The following is a 14,777-nucleotide window of genomic DNA, read 5'->3' as shown; positions in this document are numbered from 1 at the left end:
CCAACATTATTCTAGTTACTTAGGAAATAACAAGGACTATGAGAGTTATGGTCAGAAAAGGACAAAACCAAAAAAATATATATCTTAGTATCTCACCCATATAGAAGAAAACACCAGCATTATTCATGTGAAGATTTAAATGGAGGCTGGAGTTGTAGCTCAGTGATACAGCACTTGCCTAGCATATGTGAGGCACTTGGTTTGATCCTCAGCACCACATAAAAATAAGTAAATAAAGGTATTATGTCCATCTACAACTAAAGATATATAATTTTTTTGAAAGAATAAATTCCAATGATTTCTACAAAAAATTTTAAAAAGATTTAAATGGATGAATGACTTTCACTTTTGTAAACTGTTAGCTTTGTTAAGATGATGATTTCTTAGCAGTGATTCTCCATTGCAATGAAAACTATGTTTTGCCAACAAGTCTATTATTAAAAATTTGGAGCAGCAATACAAATTATTAGGGGGCAAAAATATACATCCTTAAACACTAAACAAAATCGTACTAAAATGTATAAAATTAAATTTAGTACTTAGAAGACAGTATTTGTTTATTGCGGGAGGAGACTAACTTGTGCATCTAGGATGTTTAGCAATAATCCCTGACCTCTGTCCACCAGATGCTAGTAGTCCACTCCTCCAGTAATGACAACAAAAAGTGTCTGCAGACAAATGTTCCGTTGGGGGCAAAAATCATCCTTGGTTGAGAACCATTGAGACAGATTAGAGTTGAATTCTAGGGTCTATTGGTGAATCAATTTGAACACATTATCTGACTCTTAGATAATATGTGTGTGTGTGTGTGTGTGTGTGTATACACACACATGTATCATGCTGAACTTAGCATTTGACACATAAGAGTTTATTAAATAATAAAATTATTATGATGGTAAAACCCAATTTCTTTTGTGCTGTTCTGCTTATCTTATGAAGTAAAATGCCCGTTAGTGTAGCATTTGGTCAAATTGTTGAACAAGAACTTCTAAGATCTTAAAAGACATTGATTTCTTTATGCGAGCAACATAGGCTTTTGTTTTGTTTTCTCCCCAGCTATGGCTTTATTTTATTTTTCTTTCCCTTGTGTTCTTGTTTGATTTGGGCAGAGATTCATTTGAATCTTCTCCTGTCATAGCTTTGTGCATGGTGTGCTTTGCATACTCATAACTTTTTTTTTTTTTTTTTTTTTTGGTACTGGGGATTGAATTCAGAGTCACTTAACCACTGATCCATATCCCCAGCTCTTTTTTAAAAATGTTTTTATTTTGAGACAGTGTCTCACTAAGTCCTTAAGGCCTCACTAATTTGCTAAGGCTCATCTTGAACTTGCAGTCCTCCTACTTCAGCCTCTGGAGTTGCTGGGATTTCAGTGTGAGCCATTACACCTCTTGAATTAGACTCAGTGTCTTAAAGACTAGTTCTTATAGGAATCAGGCCTAAAGAAATTTACCTAAAGAAAGTAAAGAAAAAAAAAAAAAGAAAGAAATTGGAAAGATAAAACTAAGGTTCTATTGTTATTTATTATTATGGTGTTTCTGTTGTTGTTAACCTTGAGGCAACAGCCTATCAGAATTTTTTTTTTGCAAGAATGGTTGAAATAAGTCAATTATAGGATATTAATAATCAGTTAAATTTTATTGAAGCCCTTGATTCATGATGCACCGCAAGGAACTATATTAAATACTATGTTTTATGCTATCTCATTTACTCCTTCCAGCAAGCTCTGCAAAGAAAAAAGCATTATCCCTGCTGCAGTCTGGCTGGACACAAAATCACGAGCCACTCATAGCCTTGTAGATTCAAACAGCAATTCTTTATTCCCAAACTCACTGGCACTCAACAAACACGTTCTGGGGAAATCCGCACTTCCACTGGGCTCTGCATCCCAAAATACTCTCTGAATCCCGGGAGAACTCAATGGGAACTCAAGGAGTGGGCAGGCGCTTGAGGCAGCAGGATACACCCTAAACCTGGACCCACCCTAATCCAGCAGGATCTTCCCTAAACCCGGATCCACCCTGGTCCTTGAGCAGGGTCACCTTACTCAAGCATACATGCAGTGTCACTGCAAATGACCTGGGTCCAAAGGCAAGCCCATTTCCACAATGGAGAGTCCTTCCTCTAAGCAACATGGAGTAGGCTGAAAAAGAAATTGCCATGCGTCATTCCTACTTGGCAATGGCTCTCAGCATATCCCTACTTTGGAGTAAGCAAATGGTGATTCATTTGCCTCAATATCACCCAGATTTTTATTCCAAACCCATGCTATTTTCATAAATGCCATGCTACCTCCCCCAGATGAGGAACATATGCCTTTGCTTTAAATTTCTTTGTAGAGCCTGTGTCCTTTTTTTGGCACTAGAGATTGAACTCAGGGACATCCTGCCATTGAGCTACACCCCATCCCTTTTTATTTTAATTTTAATTTTTGAGACAGGATCTCTCTCTCAGTTGCCCAGGCTGGCCTTGAACTTTCAGTCCTCCTGCCTCAACCTCCTGAGTAGCTGGTATTGTAAGCATGCATCTTAGACCATGGATCTCAATGTATCCTGTAACCATAGGATAAGAGCATAAAATGTAGAACACTGGAACTGTAATAAGTCATGTTTTTGGTGTCGCTAATGAGATCTAGTCCAGTTTCTCTGGTTTTTGGCTGCTTCTGCTCTTGTCCAGTATAATTATACTGGGCTTATAGAAGTGTGGAGAATTTTTAGGTTTACTTTTTTGTGTGAGGCTATTTTTTGATTAACTCTTATGGTTTCATATTACTTAAAAATGCAGAGCAGGGTTAGGGATATATCTTAATGGTAGAGCTCTAGTATAGCAAGCACAAGACCATAGGTTGAATTTCAATCCCCAGCACTGCCAAAAGAAGAAAAGAAAAGAAAAAAAAAATGCAGAGCAGTTAAATCTTTTAAATCATGAAGTATATATTTGGTAAGATCCAAGTAAAGGCAGATTTACATTTTGAAAATCAAGAAGGCTATATCTGATAAGAAAAGCAGTCTTTAAAACTGCCTTGTGATCTGTTTGTACTCTGTTGACTAAAGAGGTTTTTAAGTCTAGAATTGCTTAAAACTACTGTCTGTGTAATTTGCATTTTTTAGCTGAGAGAAGAAAAGTTGCAAGAGGAAAAAACTTCTGAAGACCAAATCCACAAGCTGTTACCAGAGGACACAGAAACAGGGAAAAGGAAAATGGATGAACAGAAAAAAAGAGATGAGCCATTAGTAATGAAAACAAATCTGGAACATGTAAGTAGATCACCTTCTTGATGGACATCTGCCTCAAAAATCAGCAATTACCCAGGGGAAATGGATCTGAAAGTTTTGTTAGTGAACTATGAGACCAGTAATGGTCATTATATGCAGTGAATATTGTAGCCTCTGGATGAGAGGTAGAGAAAATAATTTTTGAATGGGACATGAGATCTGGAACAGTGTGGGGGCAGGAAATGGTGAGTGAGATGAAAAACCTAGTCTAGTATATATACCATGGTTATGCTTTATATGTATATTGACATTTTAACTTCCATGTTGTTGTTTTTTAATTTTTTTTTTAGTTGTAGATGGACACAATACCTTTATTTTGTTAGTTTATTTTTATGTGATGCTGAGAATTGAGCCCAGAGCCTCACACGTGCAAGGCAAGTGCTCTACCGCTGAGCCACAACCCCAGTCCCCCCATGTTGTTCTTTGACATTTAAGTTTTATACTCTTTTTCTTTGCACTACCAAGAATTAAACCCAAGAATGTTCTCCCATGAGCTACACCCCCGGCCCTTTTTATTTGTCTGTTTTTGTGGTGCTGGGGATTGAATTTAGGGTTTCATGCATCCTAGGCAAGCACTCTGCCACTAGCTACATTCCCAGCCCACCCCCAGCCCTTTTCTTTTCTCTTTCTTTCTTCCTTCCTTCCTTCCTTCCTTCCTTCCTTCCTTTCTCTTTATCTTTTCTCTCTTTCTTTTTTCTTTTTTCTTTTTTGAGATGGTCTTGCTAAGTTATTGAAGCTGGCCCCAAATTTATGATCTCCTGCCTCAACCTACCTCCTGAGTCATTGGCATTATAGGTGTTCCCCACTAAGCTTGGCTCCTCAGTTTTATACATTGTATATCTTCAACTATATTTCCTTAAAGCTTATATTTCACTTGCCTTTATTCTTTATAATACCCTAGATAGAACAATGGTTAGACATAAGGTACATTCTTAATATTAGTTTAAGCTTAATCTAATTATAGATTTGTTTTAGTGAGGTTTTTTTGCTGCTGTGACCAAAAGATCTGGCAAAAATAGCATAGAGGAGGAAAAGTTTATTTGGGGCTCATAGTTTCAGAAGTCTCAGTCAATAGATGGCCAACTCTACTGCTTTGGGCCTGAGGAGAGATAAACCTTCAAGGCAGAAGAGTGTGTTAGAAGAGAGCAGTTCAAGAGTGTGTTAGAAGAGAGCAGTTCAGGACATGGCAACAAAGAACCAGAAAGAAAGCTTTGCTCTCCACAGACAAAATATATATATTCTGAAGGCATGCTCCCAGTGATCTACCTCCTTTAGCTATCTCTACCATCCAGTTAATCCTTCAAGTGAATTAATGTGCTGATTAGGTTAAGGCTCATAACCCAGTCAACCCAGTTGAGTCAAATCTTGACAATTTTTTCACTACTTATTTACCAAGTAAATTACTGGAAAGAGTTGTAAATTATGAATTTAACTTGTAAAGAAAGCACTTTGCGAAGATCCACTAATTACATTCAAATGGACAATTGCAATTGAGTTAAAAAAAATTGTTTTTTTAGTTGTAGATGTGCACATACTTTTATTTTATTTATTTATTTTTATGTGATGCTGAGGATTGGACCCAGTGCCTCACATGTGCTAGGCAAGTGCTTTACCACTGAGCCACAATCCTAACCCCTACAATTGAGTTTTATTTCTTTAGTAAGTCATATTGGATTGGACATCTGTTGCTTGCTGTACGTACTAAACATATCTTTAGAGTTATAACTTCTAAAATACTTAGATTTAGCTTGTTGATATTTTAGTTTATCTTTCTAATGAACTGGAATTATAAAGCTTTAGCATATGTAATGACAGGCAACATAGCAGAGTAGAAAAATAATCTGTGGCCCAGAAGTCTAACTCTTGGAATCCAGCATTATAGTTAAGTGTACAACTTAGGCTAGGTTACTTAATATCTAAGCTTTTAGTTTGATTTTTGTGAAGGTATTTTTCTTGAACTTGAAATATTGAAATTAAGCTTTCTTGGGTCATTGGTATTTGTTGTCTGCTACATACAGCAGGGTTTCTGATTCCAATAATAATAACAATAGTAATTATTGTTAAAATAGCTACTTTGATTTTAGAAGATTCCATACTTCTGAAAGATTCAGTTTAACAAGCATGAAGTGCTATGTACTTTTAATGCTCTGTATTGAAGGAACCACAAAGGTCAAAAGACTGCTACTGGATGAGGATACAGTTTAGTTAGAAAGGCAACAATAAGATACATGGTGGTTTTATGCATATAGTATGTCTTCTGACCGGTATTCCTGGCTATGATCTGTGGTCTCTGAAGACTGCAGCTCCACCTCTTCACTTCATCAGGACCATATGTAGAGCCCTCGGGCGAAACAACCCAGAAGTGCCTTTCTTTTTAAGACAAACCAGCCTTGATAGAGTAATTCTTCACTATAGTCCTCTGACAGAAAGAGCTGACTGTACCTGGCCTGCCAGATTCAGTTTTTCTCTAGGAACTGATCTAATATTAATGCATGCCAAGACTGGGAATTTGCTCTAATTATATTTTCTTTTACCACTACTGTTTTTTATTTAGAAAGCCAGTGCATCAATCTAATTGAAATCTTAAAAGGAATAAGAAAGTACAAATTCTCAGATTCCTTTATTGGTAGTAGTCAGCTTCACAAAATTTTCCTTGCAAAATCACAATGAATAAAATCTAACCTATGAACACTTAAGGTTTTAGATTTTTGCCTTTTTTCCTGTTTACTTTTATTTTTTGAGGACTTTTAAATGATCCTAATTGTACTTTAAATATGTTTTAAAGAGTTTTGGTATTGGATAAATAATTTCATTTAGTTAGCCAAGGCTATATTCAAATTGGAACACAAGAGAATCTCCAGTGGTCCCAGAGGAAAGCTAGCCCGAATGATTCAGTGATTCTTTTTTCATATATGTATTATTCTGATTAGAGCTGGACTGATCATATCACTCTCCTAATCAGAACCTCAGTGACTTCATTTTTTCCATGGAATTAAATGAGAATTTTTCACCCCAGTATTTAGGTCCTTCTTTAACTATGATTCTAGATTATCTTTTCATCCTTGATTATTTTCCAAAACAAATAATCTGTTCTAGGGAACAGAGGTATTTGCTTTCTCCAAAATATATACGCTGTGCTTTCTCTCTTCAAGGTGCATTGTCACCATCCTACCTGTTGAAAGGCTATTCAACTCCCTGTGTCCTGTTCAAAAGTAGTCACCTTCATGGAAGCTGAAGGGATTCCTCACCTGTTTCTCCAATTCTATCATCCACCCTCCCTTCTTTGCCCCCACACTTTGTAATTTACAGAAAGTATTTCATTCTCCCTTGCATTGTGTTTTTTTTTTTGTGTGTGTGTGTTTGTATTTCTCTGTGGGACCACAAATTTGTTGAAATATGTCTTACCAGGTTTTAAATCTCCTGAAGTACCTTGTACATGACAAGATTTTGATAATATGTTTATGCAATACAACTTAGATGGAGAGAGAAAGAGTTTTTTCTCAAAGCGGAGATTATCATGTGGTGTTATTTTTTTTCAGAATGGAAATAAAATAGACACAATGTTTATTATAATTTGTTATGGTGAAGCTAATCCAATAATAGTATGAGTTGTTGAAAAAGATTCAGTATAGGTACAGTTACACTAAAGATCATAAAGCAAAAGTGAAAAATCACTGTAACTTAGAAGTAATCCTTATAAACATTTGGTAAATATCTGTTTAGAATTCTTTTCTGCATGCATGATATACATACTATATGTTTTTGCCTTTCCAGAAAATGCAGCCCCTTTATAACCTATTTTTAGTTAACTATAAATTGTAGACATCTTTCCCTGTAAATTAAGAATCCACATCATTATTTAATGATCTCCTAGTATTCTTTTTTTATATGTGTGTGATTCTGGAGATTTAACCCTCTCCTAGTATTCTTGACTATAGAGTTTATTTAACTAAATTAATCTGTTGATATTTTGCTATCTTAAATACCATTGTGATGAAATCCATTTGTCTTATTAGTATCTTAGAAATAAATGGCCAGAAGTGAAATGACCAGGTCAAAGGAAATATCCTTTTTAACATTTTTAATAATTATTACTCATTTGGCTTCTAGACTAGTTTGTATATAATTACACTACTTCCAGTAGTACAGGAGAGTATTAAACTAATTTCCTCACTTCTTGTCTACTCGGGTGCTTCACCCCTGAGCCATATCCTCTGCCTTTCTTATTTTTTTATTTTTATTTTGAGACAGAGTCTTTATAACTTGCTTAGGGCCTGGATAAGTTGCTGAGGTTGGCTTTGAACTTATAATTCTGCCTCAGCTTCCTAGCCACTGGGATCATGGGCATGTGCCACTGTGCCTGGCTCAGTCTCTTAATTTTTTTAGGTTCAACATTTTTTTACATGTTGCTGCAGGAGTTCCATTTATGCATGCTTTGTACCTTTTTAAGAATCCACAGTGCTTTATACAATAACCTTCACAATCTAGATCCAACTTTCTGTCATTGCTTTTCTCCTCTCTGTTTCTCACTGGAACTCTGTGAGCTCTAGCACAACCAAACAACTTTCCACTCTTTACATGTACCAGAGCTTTCAAAACCGTTCTTTTGGACAGGCTATTACTTTTGTCTAAAATTCCCTATCTTCATTCTCTACCTATAAACTATTCATTGACCTTTCAGAGTCATATTAAAGGTCACTTTCTCTGTAAACGCCCCTTCCCCAAAATTAACTAAGGGAAAGATGAGAGGTAAATATTTTCTTCTCTCAAGGTTCAAGGTGTTTTGGTTGTAGAAATGTGTAGGGGTAGCATAGCTTTTGTCTAAATAGATACTTATTTATAATAATTAAATTTATTTTCAACAATTAAAATAAATTTGAATATTTGCTATAAAAACTAAAATTTTAAAAATATTAAATAGTACTTAAATTAATAAATAAATATCTTTTTTGAGTATTTGTTTGCTAATGTATGAGGTACTTTTATTGGCTTATCAGAAACTAAGTAGAACAATCTTAATTTTATACAAGAGGAAACTGAGGCTCAGAAAGATAAAATACCTAACCTACATTGATGGTGATAGCAAATAATACAGCCAAGATTTGAAGTCTTTAATTTAGTACTGATCTGATTACAAAGAGATGCCCAAATAGGAATTGCCATTATTCATTCCCTGTTGGTATCAAAGCTTTTTCTTTTTTCCAAAGTTCAGAGGACAATATCATATCAAATTTGATAATGGGTCAGTGCTGTTAAAGTTTCTGCAGTGAATATTTTGGGCAGTAGAATTCTCTAAGGAGTTATATCCTTTGAAACTGAAAGGCCTCTCTGTGAGTTGTAATCCTTCAACTCTTCTCTCAAAGGCCACTGTTAGGAGACATAGCCTATTGTGTATACCAGACTAGATAGTAACAGTGTGTTTAAGGAATGTAAAGCACTGTGACCCACATGATGCCTGGCATACCTATGTGTGTAACTTTCACTTTGGTAATCATTTGATCAGAGAGACTTAATCATTAGATGATTAGATTTTTTTGTTTACCTACTATATAGTAGTATAGGACATTTTTTGAAAAGGTGGTCACTTGCTGTTACAGTTTATTGTCTAATGAAGAATGACTCCTAAATAAGAAGCTGCAATTCAGTGTAATTAGTTGCTACTCGTGAAAAGAGTCTCATATGAAATCATGACATACAACCTCACTATATGTTGTATGCAGAAGGTGTATTTAAAAATAAAATACTTCAAATGTGAATTGAAAAAGTCTAAAAAAGGACTACAAAGGAAAATGAAGATAAATGAATGAATATAAGCAAGGTAGATAAAACCAAGTCTAGAGGAATTTGAGAGCCTTTGTAGAGAAAGTAGCCTTTCAGATGACTCTGAAAGACCGATAAGTATTTTTATTGACAAAGAATGCAGATAGGGAATTTTAGGAAAAGGAAATATAAAACAATGGTTTTGAAAGGCTATGGTACATATGAAGAGTGAAAGCAGTTTGATTGGACTGGAGTTCATGGAGTTTCCTTTTTTTTTTTTTTTTTTTTTTGAGTTCATGGAGTTTCATATGAGGAACTGGTTGGGGGAAAAATGTGAAAGAATGTTGGGTCTAGGTTATGAACGTTATTGAATCATGCTGAGTGTTTAGCCTTCATCCTGAAATCACCAACAGTTAAGCAAGGGTGTGAGAGAATTCTCTTCATGTGCTGGAAGGATAATTCTTGTAGTATGAAGGGTGTTCAAGGAAAGAAAACTTGAAAGAAGTGAGACCAGTAAATACATTATTGTAATAATTGAAGCAAAGATGATGATGATAAGGTAAGGCAATGCCAGTCTGTATAAATGGAAGGAGTTAGATTTGAGAGACATTTTAGTAGTAGAGTATAAATTGCTCAGAGACTGTTGCTCTGAATTTAGGAACCTTTTTTAGCCATTCATAAACTGTATAATCCTAATCTAGGCAAATTAGCTACTCTGACCTTGTTAGCCATCAGTGACAGATAATAATCTGTTTTAATGGGACTGATATAAATAATTAATAAAATAAATATTTAGAAGTATTGGAATACCAAGACCTTTATACAGATATTATTATGACTTAGAAGTAAGGGGAATAAAAGAATCATAGATGGGTTTGAGGTTTTTTAGATGGATTGGTGGTGGGGAAAACAGTGATTTTGATGTTGGATCTATTGAATTTAAGCTACATTTGAGATTGGGATCCCTAGGAGGCATTTGGAAAACAGATTGAAACTTAAAAAGACTTAGAGAACAAGAGCTCTGAAACAAAGCAAGGTTAGGTTTCACAGGAACCCCACATGGACTCCCTTGTCTCCCTTGTCTCCTTGACAGTGTCCTGCACGTCTCTCAGATTCAGAGAATGAAGAACCTTCTGGAGGCCAGATGATACAGACACATCGCTCGGCATTTGTTTCCAAGAACAACTCCTACTCCTTAGCTTTCCTGGCAGGGTAAGAAACTGATACTGAATTCAGTCAGGATTCTTGCATTTTGGGGTGTGAGACAAAAGGAACTGGGAGAGCAAATGTATTTGTTGTAGCTATTTTGTGGGAAGGTGGAAGGGGTAAAAAGAGGTGGGAATTGGATTTTTAAATATGAATCAGAAAGGGTCGATCTGAATTTTCAAAGAAAAATAATATTTACCCATTTGTCACATCTTTAAGGTAAAATTATGCTAATTTCTCCTGCAAAGTTTAAATCTTTTATCCTGGGAAAATACAATAACAAAATCTTATTCACTCTGACAATAGCCATGGATTCTCCCTCTGAACTTAAAAAACTCAGTAGGAAATGAATTCAGAGTTGATTTTATTTTTCAATTTCTAGGTCTAACTGTATTTTCATGGATTTCAGGAAAATGGACTGAAAAGTTTTAAGACCCTTATCAACAAACCTCTTGATCCTTTAGATTTCGCAGGCCCTAGGGAGAAACTGAATGGATGCTGGATGCTGGATGCTGGAGGGATAATGAAGGGTTAGATGGAAAGGATGGAAGGAAGGAATCATTTATTCAGTAGATGTTTTAGAAACAGCAGCTACTATGTGCCATACTCTGTTTTAAAAAAGAAATGCAAAGGCACAATCTTTAGTTTGTTGTCTTTTTTTTTTGTTTAAAGCTGGCATTGCTTACCTTCATCCCTAGGGTTTAGCTCCTCCTTCCTATCAGCACAATGTAGTAGCTCTCTCTTTCTTGCTACCCCTGTGGACACACAACTGGACCCTTTCTATCCTAAAAATTTTACTGCTAGTCACTCACAAATAAGACATTAAAAAGCTACCAAAGTTTAAGAATTTTATGGAATGCTTACTACCATGATCTGTGATGTAGTATATATTTCTGAACATTTTGTGGATGTTCTTTTGGAGCAATTTGATTTTTCTCTTTTGAAGATTTCAAAGTATAAATTTACCAGATCTCTCTTTCTCTGAGATGCCTCCCCTTCTCTAGGTAATGGCAGCTCCTTCTCCATGAAGGCCCCTCCCAGAATATTTATTCACTCGTTTGACATTTGTTGAATGGACACTGTTACCATAACCATTTAGGCTTAATTGATATAATCTGGACCTAGTAGGTGGGTAAGCCAGCATCCTTTCCATATGTGATGAAGATGGGACTTTAACATTGTGTGTATGAGCTTAAGTATAGATGCCCTCCAAAGTTATAAAACTGAAGATTGCTTGACTACGAATTGTCACTTACTGATTATAAATATCCCTCCCCCCGTTTATAACAGGCATATCTTAATGATTATAAAAGGGGTCTGCTGAAAAGTGAAGAAAATCAAATCATTCATTTCAATCAAGTCAAAATAAATTCTCTTTGAAGCTAATAAATGTTGCCTTATGAAACCTGGGACAAATATCTTGTAATTTGAAATAACTTAGAAAAGATAAATTTATATTAAAATCCAAATATGATACTGAGGTAAAACCATCTCAGTTATTTGAGTAGATATTTGAATGGGTGAATTATTTATCTGCATTTCCTGTCTCTACCCTTGTACTCTTGTAATTCATTCTTTTAAAGGGTGGTAGCAAATTGATATGTCAATACGTAAAATGCTCTGCAGATTCTTCTCTAAAGGGTAAAATTGTAAAGCCTGCTCAGAGGAGTGTGCTTTTGATTTTGTGTGTCTCTGGAATATCTGTCATATATCTTCTTTTCCTTCTTTTAGCCCATCCTTGCCCTTACCCTATATCATTGAGCCAGTTAATAAAGAAAGATATTCACTTTTGACTTTAAGAAAGTTTGTGATCAGTATTTTATATATATATATATATATATATATATATATATATATATATATATATATATATATATGGAATTGTTAGTGCTGACATTTCTGGATTCAGAATTCATTGTCTTCCATATGTTCAAGGTTGGGTTGAGTTCATTTGGGTCCTTTCTGCCTGTTGACATCCTCAGGAAAAATCATTAGAGTCCGTCTTCCCAGTGCCATCATATCTTCTCCTACAGAACCTGAATAGCTATGAAGCTTCTCCTCAGAGGACTGAGCTTTGAAACAACTGATGAGAGTCTAAGGAGCTATTGTGAGTAAGGGAGAATACTCAAGACTGTGTGGTAACGTGAGATCCAAACACCAAGTGCTTTAGGGGTTTGGGATTTGTCACTCAGATACTGTGGAGGAGATGGATGCATAAGGTATATGGAAAAGATTAGAACTAAAAAGGGCTGTCTCAAGAGAAGACCAGGTGCCCACTTGACTGTGGAGATCTTTCTTGGTAGCATTAAAAAAGATGCAGAAGAAAATCACCTGAGAAATTATTTTAAACTGTTTGGGAAATTGAAGTGATTGAAATCATGACTGACCAAGGCAGTGGCAAGAAGAGAAGAGGGAGCCTTGCTTTTGTAACCTTTGATGGTGGATAAGATTGTCATTTAGAAACATCATACTGTGAATCGCCACATCTATGAGTAGAGGAAAACCCTGTCAAAGTAAGAGATGATGAGTGCTTTGTCTAGTCAAAGAGGTTGAAGTCATTCTAGAAACTTTGGTGATGGCTGTGGAGGTGGTTTCATTGATAATGACAACTTGGTTTTGAGGAAATTGCAGTGATCCTGTGGCTTTGGTGACAGCCATGGTGGTGGTGGTGTATATAATGTCAGTGGAGGTGGCTACCGTGAATTTGGTAACGATAGAAGCAATTTTGGAGCTGGTGGTAGCTACCGTGATTTGGTAGTTAACAACAATCAGTCTGAATTTTGAACCCATGAGGAAGGAAACTTTGACTGCAGAAGCTCTAGCCCCTATTGTGGTGGAGGCCAAAAAGTACTTTGTCAAATCCTGAAACCAACGTGGCTGTAGCAGTTCCAGCAACTGCAGTAGCCATCCATGGTAGTGGCAGAAGGTCTTAATTTTTCTGACTCAAAGCTTAGGGGGAGAGGAGGGCCAGAGAAGTGATAGGGAAGCAAGAGGTTACAGCCAGTTGTTCTACTCAGCCAGGCACTATGGTGGTAGGGCTTAACTGCTACTAGGAAGACACGTTTTAGACAAAACTCATGTGTGTAGGCAAATAACCTTCAAGGACTGTGTTTAGGACTAATTGTATAACAGATTATTTTAGTTTCTATTCTGTGGAACATGTAAAGCTTTCCAGCAAAGGGTTTTGATGTAGGGGTTTTTTTGGCACCCATGCTGTTGATTGCTAAATTTAATATCCTGATTATATGCTGAATAAACATGGCTTTAAAAAAATAGCTGAATTTAGTTGGTAGAGTTATCCTTTAGTGAAATATCAGTTTGCTGATGTCATAGAAACCTTAGGTGGGAAAATCAATTATAGTAATACTATAAATTGTATCTCTTATTTATAATGTACTTTTTCCTTAGATAAGAAAATGTTAAGTTTCAGTTACAAATTATTTTTAGGAGAACAATATGGAATTGTTAGCACTGACAAGAAAATCCAGCATTATAGACATATTTAAAAATAATTCAATTGGTGGTGGTTGTACAATAATGTAATTATAACTTTAAAATAGTTAAAATGATAAATTTTATGTATATTTTACCACAATAAAAGTTAAGCACTGTTCATAGTTTTTAATATTTCAAATATAATTTTTTTCTGTTAAGCAACAACCAAAGAATAAGTTTTCTCTGCAAGTTTTTTTCTGAGAAGAGATCATATGTAAAAAACTTAAGTTTTTAATAAGTGTATTTGAATCAAATGAATCTGCCATTAAATTTTTTTTTTTTGTAATTGTAAATGGACAGAATGCCTTTATTTTTTTATTTAGTGCTCTACTACTAAGCTACAGCCCCAATCCCTACCATTTGTTTTTCATACTTACTTTATGAACTTTTCTTAAGCATAAAAGCATGAGGGTAATAGTGAATAGGCATGAATGATAGGAATATTATTTTGAAAAAATACATCAGTAGATTCTGGCTGTGAGTCTTGCCAGCAGATCAGCTAATTTTTACTTTAAAAATTCAAAGAGGCTTTGTAGTCACTTGATAAAATTCTGTAGCCCTTTGAAAAGGAAACTTATTTTAAATAGGCCAATAGAATTATAGATAATCCAGGATCAATTCTAGGTTAATCTCAAAATATTTGTTAGTTGAAAAAATTAATTTGAATAGTAAATGGTTGTATAATTGTAAAGTTAAATTTTTATTTTGGCTAACTGAAAACTGGTTTAGCTTATTAAATCATTTCAAAAATTTATTTCCCTTCTTGCCTCATTCCTATCTTCCCCACCAGAATCAAACTAAAACCAAGAGGGCAAATTCTTCTTAAGGCTCAGCTTGGAAAATCTTTTTGAGTTACTATTTTTCTATTCCACAAGAGCTCCATATCCAGTTGCATTTTTCTCATTGCTTTGGCTGTCAATTTACTATTGGGATTAGTTCAGTCACTGTGCCTTTCCAACATGGCCTGAAATTTTTTTAAAAACGTATTTTTTTCTGTATCCTTTTTACATTTGCTAAGTGGTCTCTGTTACTCCACTGAGA

At 35.2% G+C, this 14,777-nt stretch overlaps 1 protein-coding gene across 1 annotated transcript in view; it reads left to right on the top strand.

Moving 5' to 3' along the window:
- Window positions 1-14,777, top strand: part of Rnf169 (ring finger protein 169) — a 104,145-nt gene that overhangs the window by 68,540 nt on the left and 20,828 nt on the right. Inside the window, exons 3-4 of the mRNA XM_076846644.2 lie at window positions 3,111-3,257; window positions 10,129-10,247. Of these exons, the coding sequence (XP_076702759.2) occupies window positions 3,111-3,257; window positions 10,129-10,247 (266 nt within the window). The remainder of the gene's footprint in view (window positions 1-3,110; window positions 3,258-10,128; window positions 10,248-14,777) is intronic.

This window comes from Callospermophilus lateralis, chromosome 2 (assembly GCF_048772815.1).
Source record: "Callospermophilus lateralis isolate mCalLat2 chromosome 2, mCalLat2.hap1, whole genome shotgun sequence".
NCBI classification, from domain to species: domain Eukaryota; kingdom Metazoa; phylum Chordata; class Mammalia; order Rodentia; family Sciuridae; genus Callospermophilus; species Callospermophilus lateralis.
Note: the sequence above shows the minus strand (reverse complement) of the source record. Positions and strands in the feature narration are given on the sequence as shown.